This window comes from Chanos chanos, chromosome 8, assembly GCF_902362185.1.
Source record: "Chanos chanos chromosome 8, fChaCha1.1, whole genome shotgun sequence".
Classification (NCBI taxonomy): Eukaryota; Metazoa; Chordata; class Actinopteri; order Gonorynchiformes; family Chanidae; genus Chanos; species Chanos chanos.
Window position 1 is genome coordinate 28,469,956 of NC_044502.1, and position 17,579 is coordinate 28,487,534.

The window sequence follows — 17,579 nt, forward strand, 5'->3', positions numbered from 1 at the left end:
AGTTTCACTTTTGCAACTTTTTCCACAATCAAAGAAACATTAACTGATATTTGGGAAAGGTTTTTTTTTACTTATTTATTTTTAATTTTTCGATTCTGACTTACGCAGCTCTAGATTTTAGACCGTTCCCTTTTATCTTATGTAAGAAGAAACTGAAGGTACGCTGCCAGAGCAAATGGAGATAGTTAAACAGGGGGTCAAATTTCAAAGCGCATTCTCTCTATTTATGGCAGTTTATTCAAAATAATAAATTCTTATAAATGATTAGCTTTTATAATTCCCGAAGTTTTAAGATATAACGTGTAGAATTACCGTCAGGTGCGAGCTTTCATTTTGATCCTGAATTATTTCCGCTCTCTTTTCCAAAGGACGTGTCTCTGTTAACAAGCTCCTTGTTTTCGTGACTAAGCTTAATGTCATCAGCTTCTAGCGAAATACAATACTTTAATGATTCGTCACATGTGTAGTGAAAAAAGTCTTCCGCAGACATGTTGACAGAGATATGGGGGCGAGCGCAAATTATTGAAGAGCGCTGGTTGGAGAAACGAGATTGCTTTTGATACCTCCCACGGTGTAGCTGCTCACTTAAAATTCATTGAAACGAGTTTCGACAACTTTGTAGCCAACTAACCACGAATTAAACTGTAGTGAACGCAGAAAAATGAGAGCGAGGTTACGAATCTATTTTGGAATGCTTTACATCATGATATTTTCCAAAATATCAGACATGAATGCTAAGGTAGGGGACATGATTACTTGATTAACTAATTGACGCTTTGATCATTCTCATTTTTAATACTCGAACAAATGTGTGTCTTTTCATGTTAAGTAAAATGTTACAGATGTAACGTCGTTTCATGTATAACATGTAAATGTATAACGTATCATTTCCCCCCTTTGTTTCTAAATATAATTTGTTTATATACGATACATATACTGAATCTAATTTTTCAGCGCAGAAACATATTTTGCAGCTCTAATTATTTGACACTTTTTCCTGTTAGTAGGTCTTGTGGTGTTTGGGGAAAAAATGGCACAGTCTGGCCTTTGGCATTTACTGGAAATTTTAAAACACTTGCTTTCTCAAGGCACTTCAGTATTCTAAAGTCTCTTGAGCAATCCTGAATGCTGTAATCGTTTTATTGGTTCATGCCTTTTCTTGGAGTTAACTACCGCTAATTTTATGTTTGTCAGATTGTTTTTCTTTCTCGACTGTATATTGAGTCTGACATCACTCATGCGTATTTGCGTGCTTCACATCTGTCTAACTGTACAGACAGCGTGTTTAAATGCACACGAATGCTGGTTTGCATGCGGGACAAATGTGCCGTTACATCAGTTTTCAGTGGAACATATTCATTACTGTATGTATTCACACCAAACAATGGGACAGGTCTGAGTTATAACTTTCATGACAAGGTGACAGAATGACAAGGTGACCATGCAAACACACACACACACACACACACACACACCCTGGAATTGCAGTGTAGGAGAGACTGACCAATCCTAAGTGTCTCCAGGACTTGCGTAGTGGACATGCTCAATCACAGATCATTTGATGGTGTTCAGCTGACTCACATGACACACAACTGGATTTGTCATTGTACACTCACAGTCATATCTTTATATTTTTCTTTGTCTTACAGCCTGTTTCTGAATTCATTTGTGAGAACACCAAGTCCTCGAAAGGTACTGTTCCTCTAGATGATTGTCCAAGGGTAGGAATTTCATCAAATATTTTTATTTTGTATTTCTTGTCTTGAACTTCATGAGCAAAAAAAGTAAAATATAAAATTCCATAGATGGATGTAAGCAACTTGGAAGTTTAATTTCCACACTGCCTGAATGACACACGGTCTTTCACACAAGTAAAATAGTAACTGTTGATTGTAACTGTTGTGTGTTCAAAGCAGCACATCATTTTTACGCCACTCTCTGCTGTTTTCCCTAAGTGGTTGTAAGGCCAACAGCATCAGAGAAAACCTTTAAAACTGTGATTTGGACATAACATGACATATGCAAATATTATATTGTGATGGAAAACATCTGTGCAAGTATACACATATGACATCTTCTTTCTTCAACAGCAAAAAATGTAACGATTGCATACTGTCATACTGAGTGCAAGCCACGGGAAACTCTGGTTGAAGTGCTGAAGGAGATCACTGAGGAGGTGCATCATGCTCTAAAACCTTGCTCTATACCACTCCAGCGCTGTGGAGGCTTTTGCAGTGATGAAGCCACAGAGTGTGCCCCAGTTAAAAACCACACAATCATAGTGGAGGTACAGCCAGGCATAAGCCAGGTTTTGTATACACACAGACACACACACACATTATGTATATATATGTGTGTGTATGTATGTGTGTGTGTGTGTGTGTGTGTGTGTGTGTGTGTGTATATATATATATATATATATGTAATGTATATATATGAATTTTTCACTCATGAATGGACCATGTGTGACCACTCTGTGACTCAAGTCACCTCTCCAAACGTACCATTTTATAACTGGTTGTTTATTTGTTTTTTTTTTCCCAGAATGATGTATGTGCTCTGTAGCAGTCTTTAGTAGTTACAATTAATAGAAAAGATGATAATATGACATTCTTATTATAGAAATTGCTACAGCTGACTACAAAGTAAATATGTAGATGTTGAACAAGCGTTTAGGCAGAAAAAATATCTAGAATGTAACTACAAACATTGTTGTCTGGCTAAAGTCTTTCATGAATATTAATTAGTCGCATGTTTCTGATATTGCCGTGACTCTGACACTGGGATGACACTTGTATTAATGTCACTAAGTTATGTCTAGACCAGGGGTCTGCAACCTTTATTATCAAAAGAGCCATATTTGCCCCCTCCCACCAAATAAAATTCATCTGGAGCCGCTAAACCTATTTGACCCTTAAAATAAAGATAACACAGTTTATAGAATTTTGTATATAGTTATACTCTATATACAAAAACTATTGTTTATAATGCATTTATGAGATTGTAGAAATACAATAGGCCTACAGCATTAGATTTTTTTTTTGTTGTTTGCTAATTTCTCGCCACATATCAACCGTACAAGTAAGCCAGCATTGTTGATAGTGAAAGCAAAATTAAACACTCTATTTTCCTCCAACACCTCTCTTTTCTTGGATTTATCCATAATAGCTTGCCGGGGGCGGGGGTCAGATTTGCATATTAGCCACCTGCTTGGAAAAGCGCCCAGAAGTGCGAGTACACAGGGTGTGACGCATACTTTAGTGGACAAAGTATTAAAACATTTTTTTTAATTTCCACAGAAATTAAGAAGTGTTCCCTATGAAAAGATTAACCACTGCGCAACAAAAATGAGTAAACATAAAACAAAAATAACCATTATTTATTTCGGTGTAATCTGTGGTCAAAGCTACAGAGAGCCATTGCAGAGGTGCTGACGAGCCGCGGGTTGCCGATCCCTGGTCTAGACTATCTTTTACAGCATCAACTCGTGCAAGTATTCAGTCAAGTTTTCCTGTTATTTTTTATAATAAGTTGACAGCCACATACATTTACAAAAATGTATAGAGCCTGTAGCTACAATAAGTTCCATAGATATGGCTCCAATGAGCAGTGATGTAACTGGTGTTTAAACAGCTTCCTTTGAGGGTTAGTGATGGCACTTATAGGTTATTCCCTGCATGTGAAGCAATAAGTCAGTAAAGTTGTTTTTTGCATCAGTGCTTTCCACTGCAGTACCAAGTACTGTGAGTGTCTTTGTACACTGCCATTGTTAGTTGTTCATCAAGCTCAACCTCTGATCCTTACTGGCTCATAGGTGCCTCACCTGCTTACCTGAGTACCAACGGTTTGTGCAAGTCCTCAACACTGACCTGTTGTCAGTTGAATCAAACTTGGATGGACTCTCCTGGGGCCTGTTGCCACTGGTTACCCAGTAGCATTTGAGGAACATGGAACATGCTATGATTCACCAGTTGAAGGAACAATTAGCTGAACAAAAGATTACTTTTAAGTTCAACTTATCTGAGGTTGTCCAAACAGGTCTGCATGACCTTAGGTAACATCGAAAGGATGACAGCATTATGGAAAATTGTATGCAAAGTTAAACAAGTTGTAGATATGTTATCCTCTCATCGCAACCTTTTTATCTTATCTCATCTTACACTACGCTGTAATAATAAAAAAACATTTAATTGAACTTGAACTGGCTAAGAGACCAGATTCTTTTTGGTGAACCGATCCAAATGACAGCCAATCCAAATGACTACCAACACAGTAGGTACTAGGGCTTAAGGGTAAAGCATTCTTGTGGTTGTAACTTACATGTCAGGTAAATATTTCTAAAACCAGGAACAATTATGTCAGTTTTCTGAAGAATGAAACCACTTGTTTTTGCTTTGTTAAAAATTCAAATGTTTGAAGAATTACCTTCTTGAGAATAACTTTGTTTTCTCCAGTAATAGGTTATCAGTGTAACCATGGTGGATAAATTCTTTTTTGTGCTATTTACAACTGATGTTTTTTCTACCACACAGTTGAAGAAGACAGTCTATGAAGGGGGAAGTTCCACAGATGTGATAGTTCAATTACCATTCATTGAGCACAGTGATTGCCGGTGCAGGTGAGCATGCACAAGGACCACATGCTTGCACAAACTGCTTTAAAATACACAGTGTTTCTGCCAGTAGTAAGGGTGCAAAAGTGGTATGTCACTACATCTGGTCAGTGAAACTGCTTGGTTATTGTGTCTCCACATTCAGTTCAAAAACATTTCAGACTGCATTTCAGAATGCAAAGTCTCTAATTTGACAAAAATCAATAATTCCTCTCTGTGAAAAGGGCATATACCCATAACTGGTACATACAAAAGAACGTACCCAAATGTTTGTGGCATTCTTTTTCCTCTTGATGATTTCTTGACAATCTGTTGTACAAGTACTTGTAATATCATTCTTGTAATAATGTAATCATTTAATAGTTAAATGATTCAGCAGTTGTATCATCTGTGGTACCTATTCATGTAATATTGCGTTATAGTCATGCGTGCTGCCATATTTACTGAGTTGGGCTTTTTTTTGCAGTGTCAGAAAACATGCCTTCCCTCTTGAGTTTGCTGAGGTTAGTCTAACGAATTATTTCATTCAGAGTTCCGAAGTGCAGCAATCTCCTGGCTTTTTATTGCCTTGATATTTAGTACTTTTATCATTACCATTGTTTTCTGTACCATGAACTCTCTATCCCCTATTTTTGGGGTCATTATTCCAAAGTATGCTAATAATTGTAACTCTCTCTCTGTCTCTCTCTCTCTCTTTAGCTTGATTCTGATTCAGAGGCAATGAGAGACACATCCAGATACTGATTTCACTATCAGTCATGTCATTTATTACAAAAGGTTGAGTAATTGTTACAATATGTTTCAGAAATTGTACTTTTTTGTGGGTAACTTTACTGTGCAATTCACTTGGAACTTCCATTACAGTGAAATAATTATTATTATTTTTGTATTATTTTATTACTATTGTTGTTGGTGGTTATTAGTATTATTATTATTAGTAGTAGTAGTATTGTTATTACTTGTATGTAGTTATCTTAAATAAGTCTCAAAAATCACATTGACAAGCTTTTTTTTTTTTAAACACTTACACATTCAGAAGTACTTGATAGTGTGCTAGCCCTAAGTTATCAAATCTGACTCTCAGTGAAGGGCTCATCTTGACAAGCCTTTGGGTTCATGCAGTTTGTCCTCTTTCCTTCCTTTCAGGCTTTCGTTTCTTCTCAGACTTCAGAGTCAGAATGATTCAAAACATACTGCTGTTTATTGATACACATAAATAACTGGTATTACTATTAAGTGTGTTCATATCTGTATAAACTATGATAATGAAAGTCAGATATTTATGAAATACAACACGTATTGCAACACGTATTAACTCATGAAAATAAACTTGTCCAAACAGAACTCCGCATTGCTGTGTCCATTCCATCTAGAAGTGTTAAGCACAGAGACAGAACTGATACACAATCAGTGGCTGGTTCATTAGCTACATCACCCTCTTCACTAGAATGAAGGGCACCTCAATGGCGCAGTGGTATATTGCAGTGCTCCCCATCAGGTGGGTCAGCACAATTCTTCAGTCACAAAGGGTCAGCCAGATAAAGGGCTCTACCCATCACTCCACTTTGTGCAAATCTAGAGAAAAGGTGTAGGCATCCACATGTACAGTGGTCCAGTTCAGCAGTGGTGTGCATAAGAATGCCTGACTCCTCGTCCTTGTCATGGATGAGCAATCAACCAAGAAGAAAGAGTTGCTCCAGTGGGCATGGGACACAAGAAGATGAAGATCCAGCGGGCACTGGTCCATCAACACCCCATGGGTGGAGAAGTGGAAAAACGTCACCTGGCTTCTGTCGTGTCATGTTTAAGGCAGAGTCAGGGTTTGGCCGTGCACTCATCTTGCGTTAAATGTTGATGAAGGTAGTGTAATTGTGTGGGAAAGAGGAAAACCAGGTCCCTTGTTACCAGTTAACGTTTGGACATCGCACCATGCGTTTATGTTGCTGACCAGGTGTATCCGTTTGCATGCCCTTTGTTGCACGTATGCTTCCAGACGGATAAGGCGCCAAGTCAAAAAGTAAGGAAAGCCAATCAAGTAAATTTTACTTAGCTTGATTGGCTTTTCCCAAACCAATAGTGCGTCTTTGGGACGTGATGAAGACGACTGACCAATCAGTAGAGCTTGCCTTATACGATTGCGAAAAGATAGAACCTCATTGGGAGGAGGTAACTACTTTGCGTAACGCCCTCAGTCCCTCTAGGTTGGTTATCTCCTTCTTGAGGCTTGTTTTGCTGCCATAGAGACAGGAAAGCCGATCTAGGGATTAATCGCATTTCATTGTCACATCTTTGGCAGGCTTGGAAATCAACCTTTACCAACGCTGATTGTTCCATCGTGAACATTGTCAAGCTTGGAGTCGTTACAGCCATACGGCTGTACAAATAATCATGTCTTCAGTCCCAATGGAAATGAAAGAAAAGTAAGTGTATATTGTAATGTGTGTTGTAATGTAGATTAACTTTCTTAGCATTTCTCGTTAGCTAATCTAGCTAACATTAGCCACTCATAGCTAGTCAGTCGCTGTACCTTACCAGATGACAAACTGTGTGGTAGCTGTCGGAGCTTCTAGACACGCAATGTATGAGCTAAGAAACAGTTTGAATTGTTGTTTTATGTGTGTGTTTGAACCGTTCAAAATGTGTGTATTCTATGTAGAAAGTGTGCAAAATGGTGGTTTGTGAAGCCAGGGGGACAGCTAACGTTATATGTCAAAACAGATTTAACACACTTGAACCTTAACTAAGCTAACATAGATGTAGTAAATCAGTTCGTTGACTAGCATTAGACAGATTGGCGTAAAGTATTAGATTAGCCAGGCAGTGGTTAAATCATGGAGTTTCAGTAACGACTGCTTGAAATCATAAGAGGTTTCTACTGGCATTTAGGTGACGGCTCAACGGATCCACTTCGATCGTTTGTTAACCAGCTGTTAACACCAGACTATTGTTAAGATAATTCTTAAGTGAATTCTTGGTTCTGGTTTATACATTCAAGCGCGATACGCTGTGCTGAGTGTCTCTCCTCGTTACAGTACTGTTGCAAGTTCGAAGTGGCTTGATGCACACTACGACCCTGTGGCCAACCTGTATACCTTTACTTCTTGTATTGGTGAGTGGATGTCACATTGTTTCACCACTTAGTCAGCCTCCACATGCTGTAGCTAACACAGTACTTCATCAAATTTGACGCACCCTCACTGTTTTCCCTGGAAAATGCATCACACTGCTGCATTTACAGCTGTAAACCACGTTAAACCCATTCTTTGACTACCTGTGAATAAGGTCGGATGAATATTTTCTCCACAGCCCTTGCAGACCTGCACGGGGATGGTGAAAACAAGGTACATAAGTGACAGTTTCCTTCTGGGATTGACCAAGTACTCATCTATCTATCTATCTATCTATCTATCTATCTATCTATCTATCTATCTATCTATCTATCTATCTGTCTGTCTATCTATCTATCTATCTGTCTATCTATCTGTCTGTCTATCTGTCCATCTGTCTATCTATCTGTCATTTGTCTATCTATCTTTCTATTTGTTATCAGACTGACTACCTATCTATCTGTCTCTCTATCTGTATGTCTTTTATCTCTGTTTGTCTGTCTATCCAAATTGTGTTTGTGATGCCCTTTAAGTAAGCGTAGGGTTTAAAAGACATGTTATATGAGGTAAATGAGGATTTTACTAGTCATCTTGTCTAGAAAGGATCCATATGGCTTTTTTCTAGGCTTATGGTGACTAATCTCAGACATATTTTGTAGCAGACAGACTCTGTACCACCCTGAGGTTAGTCTTATGCATTGAGTTTTATGCATTAAGATTGTTGCATTTGTGAATGTATCAGCTGGTGGTGGGTGACTTGGGCACTGGGGCGTGCAACATGAAGTTGAAGGTGTATCGCGGAACAGGCCTGTTGAGTGAGAACACCCTGCTGGATTTACCCACGGGCCTCGTCTCCTTCCTCATGGACAAGCATGAGCCACGGACGCCGGCCATTGCCGTGGCCTCGGGACCCTTCATCTACATTTACAAGAACCTGCGTCCGTATTTCAAATTCACTCTTCCTCCCCTCGAAGTCAACGCTTTGGAGCAGGATGTCTGGAGTCAGGCCAAAGAGGTGTGGAGCGGCTCTTACATCATATTAGATTGTTTTTCGTTTGTTTCATTTTGTTTCAGGTTGTTTTTGTACTGCGCTTTCATGCTAACAAGTGACTGTTTTTTTTCCTTTACGTCTTGTAGGATATGATTGACCCTATGACCTTAAAGGAGATGCTGGAGGGGATAAGGTAAATTTCAAGTATGAATAGACCTTTTTATTGTTAACACTCAAGATTTATCCAAGCATTCTTTCGTTTGAATCACATTTGTTGTGACACTATTGCTAGATGTCTTGAACTGTTCTTTTTTGGGTCTTTGTATCAGTCTTTCATGATTCTCAGGTTGAACTTCGGGATCACAAATTATTACATCTAATTAATATAAATACGTCAGAAAATGCATTTGACGAAGAGATGTATTAATGAGTCAGTTTTGATCATTTTATACCTGTTTTACCACATGCTATAACTTGTGGCCAATTCCAGAATTGCTGGAACTACAACTAAAACTTTTCCTGCCTGTTTCTCAGGGATAAAGCTGATATTCCACTGTCTGTCAGATCACTACGGTAACAGTCACTTTCACTTCACAAAAGACACTTGAACACGTCATACTTTTCTCCTTTCGTGCACAATCAAAATAACAAGCTTTACAGTTTGATCTCTCCCATTATACGTGTTTTTGGTATAGAAGGAACTCTTACTGTTGACTTTGTTTACATAGATTTCTCATGCTTGAGCCACAAGATATGGAAGAATTTGTCAACCTACACAAGCAGCAGCCCATACGCAGACAGGTATCAACATGCTACACACACATACACATGCAGACAGGTACCAACATGCAACACACACACACACACACTCAGAGATTTGTACATACTCACACGCTAAGCTGTGGGCGTATGCTTTCAGACGGTCATCACGTGTATAGGAACCCTGAAGAAGAACATGGCTGATGAGGATGCAATCAGCTGCCTGGTGATTGGCGCAGAGAGCAGAGATATCTACATCCTGGACCCAGAGGCCTTCACCATCCTCTGTAAGGTGAGACCGAGCTTTTCCAGTGTTTCCTTTCCACTCCACTCCCTACATCTTCTCATAACCTTTTAAAAACTGCCAAAGAACTGCCAAAGGTATTTGGTTGCTGTTCTCAGAAATTCTCAGTGGAGTTTCTGGTGAAGTTATGCACCATATTGCAGAGAAAGTTTTTGCCTTATTTGCTCACTTACTTATACTGTAAGTGAGTGGTTGTTCAAGACACACAGTAATAAACGGTGTCATTCTGTGCTTTTGGCACATTGATTTTTTCAGTTGGCACAGATTTATTTGAATTAACTTTGCCTTGCTCCTTTTCTTCTTTTTGTGCAGATGTCGCTGCCCAGTATTCCCACCATGATGGACGTTACTGGTCAATTTGACGTTGAGTTCAGGATCACTGTGGCGTGTCGCAGTGGGAACATTTACATACTGCGTAGGTCAGTGAGCATTCATACGCAAACACATAAAGAGACTGACACCCCCCCCCCGCACGCGCGCGCGCACACACACACACACACATACACATACACCCTCTGGAAAGTTATGAGTTAACACTGTGAAGGCTTACCGTTGTTTATGCCTTGACCTTTGAAATAGATGTTTTTTTTCATGATACCAGGTTTGGAACATTACCATGTTCATCTATATTTATCAAGTGTTACTGTTTTAGCAAGATCACTGCAAATTATATTTAAATATTGAAAAAGTCATTGAAAAGTCATTGCTAGAATTTTCTCTGTAGATCTAATGTCAGAAGGTCTAACTGACACTAATTGAAAGCCTTTTGTCTTGAGGAACGAGTTTATCCAGTATTGATATTCTGTACTGTGTTGAGGTTGATAAGCGGAGGTACTGTCTGCTCTGCAGTAGCTGCTGAACCATGTGACCTCTCCACTGTGTTGTAGGGACTCACCTCAGCCTAAGTATTGCATTGAGTTGTCCTCTCACCCAGTGGGGCTGGTCAGGATGGGAAAGAACGTGGTGGTGGGATGTGCCCAGGAGACCCTACAGTGCTACACTCAGAAGGTAATCTCATTAGTCCATCCATCCATCCATCCATCCCTCCATCCATCCATCCATCCATCCATCCATCCAGTGCCTTTGGCTTTCGCTGAGATATTGTTAAAATGAGATATCATTTCATGTTTTTCAGAGGAGCTTAAATCCTTTGTTCAGCTATGCAGACGCCTCAAAGCAGGTTTTCTTTCCAAGTGTGAGGTTTTCTCTCCAAGTGTCAAATTATACTGGTTTTACAGTCTAGACCATTTACATATTCATGACATTCACAGCTGTGATGTTCTTCAGCTGGTAAGCCTCGCAGCGTAAAAAGTCCTTTTATTACTTTTAAAGCTGCGCATGAACTGTGTGAAAAAAACTGTTCAGTGTAGTAGAAAAGAGTCTTGTTTTTGGTTTTCCTGGGTTTTGAGGGCTCAAAGTCTCATCGTCCTTGGGGAGTTTTATGGGTGATGCCTGGAAGCATCACTTCTCTCCTTCAGTTCTGTGTCAGTACTGGCAGAGAAAGAGATCATATTTCAGTATCAACCAGCAAGAGCTGAGAGTTTTACTTTTAAATCTTGGCACTATATCTGTTTGTTGTTGTTGTTGACTGTGAACACGAAGGGCTTTTGCGGCAAAACTACAAACTAGGATATTTGTTGATGGCACACATAAGACAATTATCTGTTTAAAGAAATCGGGGAATTCTTCTGAAAGAAGAAACGTGTGCTCTGTTTAGGGGAAGAAGCTGTGGACGACCTACCTGCCTGCTCCTGTCACCACTATGGCTATGATGGACCTCCCCACACGAGGTTTCCAGGCAGTGCTTGTGGGTTTGGCCAACTGTGAAGTCCACGTGTACAGGGACAAGAATCTTGTCAGCACCATCAAGACTCCAGTAAGACGCTTCCACCTCAGTGCTTTATCGAGTGCTTTATCTACGCACTACATCTAAGACACTTTGAATATTCCTCACGTCATATCTGTACTATTAATGTAATATGGATATTAGACTGATTTTTGACCATAGTTTGACTGTATTCACACCAGGGCTGGACTTGAATAAAACATGAATGTTATGTTGTTTAGTAATTTTGTTGGTGTGCATGCATTTGTACCACTTCAGTGAATTACAGTCAGTCAGGCTTCTGCTCTCTGATCTTTGTCAGGACGTGGTGACCAGTATTTGTTTTGGACGTTATGGGCGAGAAGATGGGACCCTGATTATGACCACTAAAGGTACTAGTTTATTTTTTATTTGTTTATTATTGTTTGTTTAAGAAGATAAGAAATGATTTTGTTTCATATACCTGCAAGTTTTTTTTACGGCATAGAAATATAAGCAGGAAATGCCAAAAAAAGAGAAGAAGAGGCAAGCAAATTTTAGTACATTTTTTTGACAATAGAGACAACACTTTTTTATCTCACAGGTTGTATTAAATGCTAAAAAAAAGTATACAGATTTGACGTGTCGATGTGTGTTTGTGCGTGTCAAGGTGGGGGTTTGATTGTGAAGATCCTGAAAAGGACAGCTGTGTTTGAAGAGAAGGATTCAGTCCCTGGTCCCCCACTGGCTCAGAGCATTCGTCTCAACGTACCCAAAAAGACAAAGTTGTACGTTGACCAGACGATGAGGGAGAGGGAGAATGCCATAGGTGAGTTAACAGCACTGCAAACACTAAACACAATCAGTTGGACATGTTTTTAACCCGACGTAAACCATCAAATGTATTCACCCCTCGTGAACTTTAGAATATTTCATCTTGTCGTAGCATGCATTCAATTGGAATTATTATTTTTATTTTAATATATTTTTTGTCAGTGATTGCCATGCGGTACTTTAGAATGTGAAAACTGAAGGGAAAAAAAAGATTCCCCTAGTGACATCCTGGAGTATTTCGTGTTCATCGTAGTAAACAAAAATCACAGTTAGTATTCCATTAAAACGTGCCAGAGCTGAGTGAATGCAGCTGATGGCCACCACAGGGCTGAAAGTGGTTTTCTATTTACATGCCTTTGTAGAGCTTGCTCTTTAATATATCTGCACACATCTGCCACGCACTGGATTGTTAGATATTAACATCAAACTGTTTTAAATTTCTCTATGAAAAGCAGTGATTCTTAATGACATTATTTGCTCCTCAAGCATGGTTTTAGACTCCAGTAGAAATGCCCTGATCAGTCGTCAGTTTTTGTATTTTAACCCTGACTGAACTTGGTCTCCCAGACTTCTTGTTCTTGCTGCTCTGTGTGTATGTCTCACTGTGTGTGTGTGTGTGTCTGTAGCCATGCACAGGGCCTTTCAGATGGACTTGAGCAGGATGCGTTTGGCTGCGGCGCGGGCTTACGTCAAGGCCCTGGAGTCCAGCCAAACGCCCATGTCCGCCAGCCTCTCCGAGCCACTCAAGATGAACGCCGTGGTGAGTGGGATGCGCTGGGGGCACATGAGGTCATCCAGTAGTTGTCTATATATCCAGTCACCGTTCTAACGTTTTTCCTCTCCCTGTCTCTCGCTGTCGTGGTGGTGGTCGCGGTTCAGGTCCAGGGGTTGGGCCCGTCATTCAAACTCACTCTAAACATTCAGAACACGGCTGCGTGTCGGCCCGTGATGAACTTAGCCATCAGTTTCCTCTATGACGAGGCTCTGTACAGCATGAGAACGGCTTTCTTCAAGGTGAGCTGCCGTCCTGTGGTATGGCTTTGATCAACTGCGGCGGTCATAGTGTGTGTTTTTACGTTCAGCCCCGGGGGGGAGGGGTTCACTGGATGGAAGTTATTTGCTCTAACCCCTCCCTAACATAGTTAATAATCAGTGCAGTCTGCCAATCCAGCCTCTTAATTAGTTAAACAACGAATGTCAGCACAGAGCAACAGTAAAATACACGATGTCTAGTAAGGGCCCAGGATTAAAAAACTAATGTTGCGTAATGTCAAATGCTCAAAGTCTGATTTGTCTTAATCAAAATACAATATACTTTAGATTCCCCTGTTGGTACCAGGACTAAACTACCCCATTGACACGTTTGTGGAGTGCTTGACTGATAAAGGGATCTCTGATGTCATCAAGGTGAGAGATTTTTTCATTCTCACCCTCGTTTTTGTTTATCGTCACGCTGCTCCCATAGTAGTAACAAGTGTCTGGTTTCGTTTTTTTTTTTTTTTTTTGAGTGTGTAATTACTGCTGTTCTCTCATCATTAACAAGATGTTCTAGTCGTCTGTATTACAATTGACATGGCATTAACAAATATTTATTTAAGTTCTTTCAAGTTACTATTAATCTAGATTGTACATCTTTAACAAATAATGTTACCTATGTGTTTATGTGAGTCATTAGTATTACTTGTCTGGTCACGGACACTGGTTCTGTATCATGGGACACGTTGTATCATGAACAGGTGTTTGTGCTGCGTGAGGGGAAAAGCGCGCCCCTCCTGACCGCTCACATCAACATGCCTGTCAGCGAGGGACTGGCTCTCAACTGAACACAGCACAGCGGGGGGGAAAGGGCAGACAGTCCCCGAGGTTCCTGGACGAGCCCTCTGTGTGCTTATAGCAGAGCTCTAGAGACAGGGCTTTCAGCCAGCACCACAGACAGACAGATGGACAGGATGCCTGGACTGGCCAATGAGGTAGTCCCAGTGTATGTCTAGCGTAGCTCCAGGAGGGGAGGGACCAAGCAGTATGTAGATGTATGGGGTGGAATGCCTGACAGACAGCTGGAAAAATCTGATCACTCTTTTATAAGGTTATTTTTGTGTAGTTAAGTGGATATCTGCACCAGTTTCTACCTTTTTAAGAATGTGTATGTACAGAGTTGTGTAGTTATGTATATTTATATGTAACATATATGTTATTTATTATCCCAGAAATCATCTCTTTGTATTTTCTGCACCGGTGCCGTTATTTGTTGAGCAAAATAAAGAAATTATGAGTATATTTGCTGATACTTTGTTGGTCCATGTGTCATCAGTATTTGTTCTGTGTGGATAAAAAAAAAAAAAGGTTGTCCTAAAAAAAAGCTTGCACTGAGTGAATATATCTTTACATTTTAAGAATGTAATGTTTATTATGTGTAAAATGTGTAGTCATTTAGAGCATTTAACTTCATAAACACACTTAATTCAGCTACCTCCATGTCTTTCCGTTGCATCCCTGTGGTCATTGTATAGTCCTGCTGCATTGCACTCCACCAATGTAATCCAGAACTAATGTTTATGTGAACTGGGGTTGCAGAACATTAGGCTGAAGTAAAGAATGAGGTAATGTTATACACATCTGTCACTGAGTGGCAGTCAAGAAACTGGTTCACTTGATTTAGATTGAGTGATCCATTAAGTAAGCTGCAAATGATCATTACTTCAGACAGGATTCTTACAAAATACGCTTAATTTGTGCAACACTTCTGTAAACTAAGCTTTCTAGATATCTGCCGGATGTTTGTCTCAAAAGCAGTAGCCTGTATTACAAGCCAGTTGCCAAAGTTCTCAAGTTGGAGGAAGAGGCAAACATGGAGTGGAGAGTAACAAAGAACTAGCTAGAATACTACACTCCTGCGAACCACTAACAAAGTCTGGACAAGTGAGCAAATGCCTAGCAATTAGCTAGACTAAAGCAATTCATGTCCACTCCCATTCAGGAGACCCATTGAAAGACATGTTTTGGCTGTTGTTTTGTATCAGCACAACATGCTGAAGAGAGTAAAACAGAAAACCACAAATGCCACCGGTACTCTCACTCTTTCCTCCTCTTCCGTAGCCTTCAGGTGTGTGCGGAGAGCCACGAGGCTTTTGTCCCTCATCCAGGTGAAACTGCAGAGGAAGCATTCAGCACAGCCAAAGTGATATACATCTTTATACCACCCATGGTATAATCATGTATAAACACTCCTTATGCTGTTCACTGTTGTTGTTTAAAAACAATTCATTTATTCACTCATTCACAGTTGGCAAATTTTATCTAAGAGTTTATACTGAGAAAAACATTGTTTCAAAGTGTGCCGGCAACTTCGTGTCAGAAGTGACCATTGCTTCCCTTTCTCTTCACTGTAAACATTCTTCCCTTTCCATGTCTCTTTAACACTCCGTCCTGAACCCATCACTCTTTAAGAGTCTGCTGGCCTCTTAGAGAAGACTCTTCTTCCATGGTAGTTGTGTGATAAAGTTTTTTTATTCTTTCAACTGGCTGTTGGACGACGTCAAGCCGCATCACATGCGCAGATCTTATTTGATAAGCATCGCCTTACATCTCGTTCACAAGGCAGCAAACTGAACGAACAGCAACAAACGGTGTTAAGCAGATAACCATAAGCTTGTGGCAGGGGATCTAATTATAGATCTGAAGTGAATATTGTCAAACAGAATAATTTCTACTTATGCAAGCATGGTGGTGGCAGTGAATTTATAGGCCAGGGTGATAGTGTTTCTTATTTTGGTGGACCTTTTGAAAACACACTGAGGACAAATCATCGCAGAACCACTCCCAAAGCTGCATCACAATCCCACTCACTCCTCAAACAAGTGGCCAAACCAGTGGCAAAAACTCACATTTTATTTTGCTACTTTCCTCCAGTATCAATGTTGAACTAGGGGAGTGTGAGTCAGGAAATCATTTCAAAAGTAAAAAGTCTAAGGTTTAATTATAATTAATGCTTTAAGTGTAGACACAGTTTAAACAACAGGAGACTACCCATTTACTTGGGATTCATAATCTAAACTGTGGTTTAGCGATTCTACCTGGACTCTGTAGATGAACAGACTACTTAAACGAGGCATAACACATAAGTAATAATGAATCTACTTTGCCTTGAACTTAGACAGTATCACACAGGAGAACACTGATTCAAATGCTGATTCGAAAAGTTACGCTCCCGATTGGCTCTGCAAAGCAACAGTATAAAACTTCCAGTTCCATAAAACTGAAACACCTAAACGTCAGTGGATAACCGGCCGACTTTATATTTTCCCCCACTAGAGGGCAGCAGTGATTTCTTGAATTGCAGTAATGTGAACGTCACCTGACGTGTTTCTTACATAAGAAGAAGCACTTTTTATTGATCCCCGTTGGGAATTTCATCCTCTACATTTAACCAATCCGATACACACACACTAGGAGCAGTGAGCACACACATTAGGAGTAGAGGGGACCAACTCCAGTTTTTTTGCCAGTGCTTCGGCCAGGTTACTGACAGGAACATACATAACATGCATGTCTTTGATGGTAAGAAGAAACCCACACAAACACGAGGAAAACATGCAAACTCCATACAGGTTTCGAACCTAAGACGTTCTTGCTGTGAGGCAACAGTGCTAAGCACTGAGCCACCGTGCTGCCAAAAAAATAAAATTGTCACCTCCCCGTCGGGGAATCGAACCCCGGTCTCCCGCGTGACAGGCGGGGATACTCACCACTATACTAACGAGGAGTTACTTATAGGAAACATTGTTCCATATGATTATATTTCATTCAAACATCGGAAACGTGACACCTGGTGGGTCTGCTACGAAGTGTGATTCACAGGTTAGTCACTTCAGGGTTTCCTAACACAGGTAGGCGCTTGTTCAAATAAAAAGAGGGAGTAGAACATAAACTGCCGTAGCGATGCGGCCACTTAAAAAGTGAGCCAACTTCGTGACAAGAATAACTTTGAATTATGCACCAAAATGAGCGAATTTAACATATGAATCCTGCTTAGTTCAACCCCCATTGCAAATAAGCACAGTATACTAAGACTAAAATTTTGCCTGACTAGTGTCATGAGAACGTGTTGTCCAAAACCAGATTTTAACGCCCATCACTAAACAGCACCATAGTTTATAGCTTTGGCTTAT

At 40.1% G+C, this 17,579-nt stretch overlaps 1 protein-coding gene and 1 non-coding gene across 2 annotated transcripts; one reads left to right on the top strand and one right to left on the bottom strand.

Moving 5' to 3' along the window:
* Positions 1 to 7,000: 7,000 nt before the first annotated feature.
* On the top strand, positions 7,001 to 14,234 carry bbs1 (Bardet-Biedl syndrome 1). Its single transcript, XM_030782769.1, has 17 exons — positions 7,001 to 7,032; positions 7,645 to 7,721; positions 7,919 to 7,953; positions 8,462 to 8,734; positions 8,857 to 8,903; positions 9,245 to 9,283; positions 9,439 to 9,511; positions 9,630 to 9,761; positions 10,086 to 10,192; positions 10,661 to 10,781; positions 11,491 to 11,649; positions 11,921 to 11,990; positions 12,248 to 12,406; positions 13,038 to 13,171; positions 13,291 to 13,425; positions 13,732 to 13,818; positions 14,148 to 14,234. Exons 1-17 carry the CDS (start codon positions 7,001 to 7,003, stop codon positions 14,232 to 14,234), a joined length of 1,767 nt encoding a protein of 588 aa, XP_030638629.1.
* Positions 14,235 to 17,101: 2,867 nt separating this feature from the next.
* trnad-guc (transfer RNA aspartic acid (anticodon GUC)) lies at positions 17,102 to 17,173 on the bottom strand. Its single transcript has one exon. It is a non-coding gene; the product is annotated as a tRNA-Asp (tRNA).
* Positions 17,174 to 17,579: the final 406 nt, after the last annotated feature.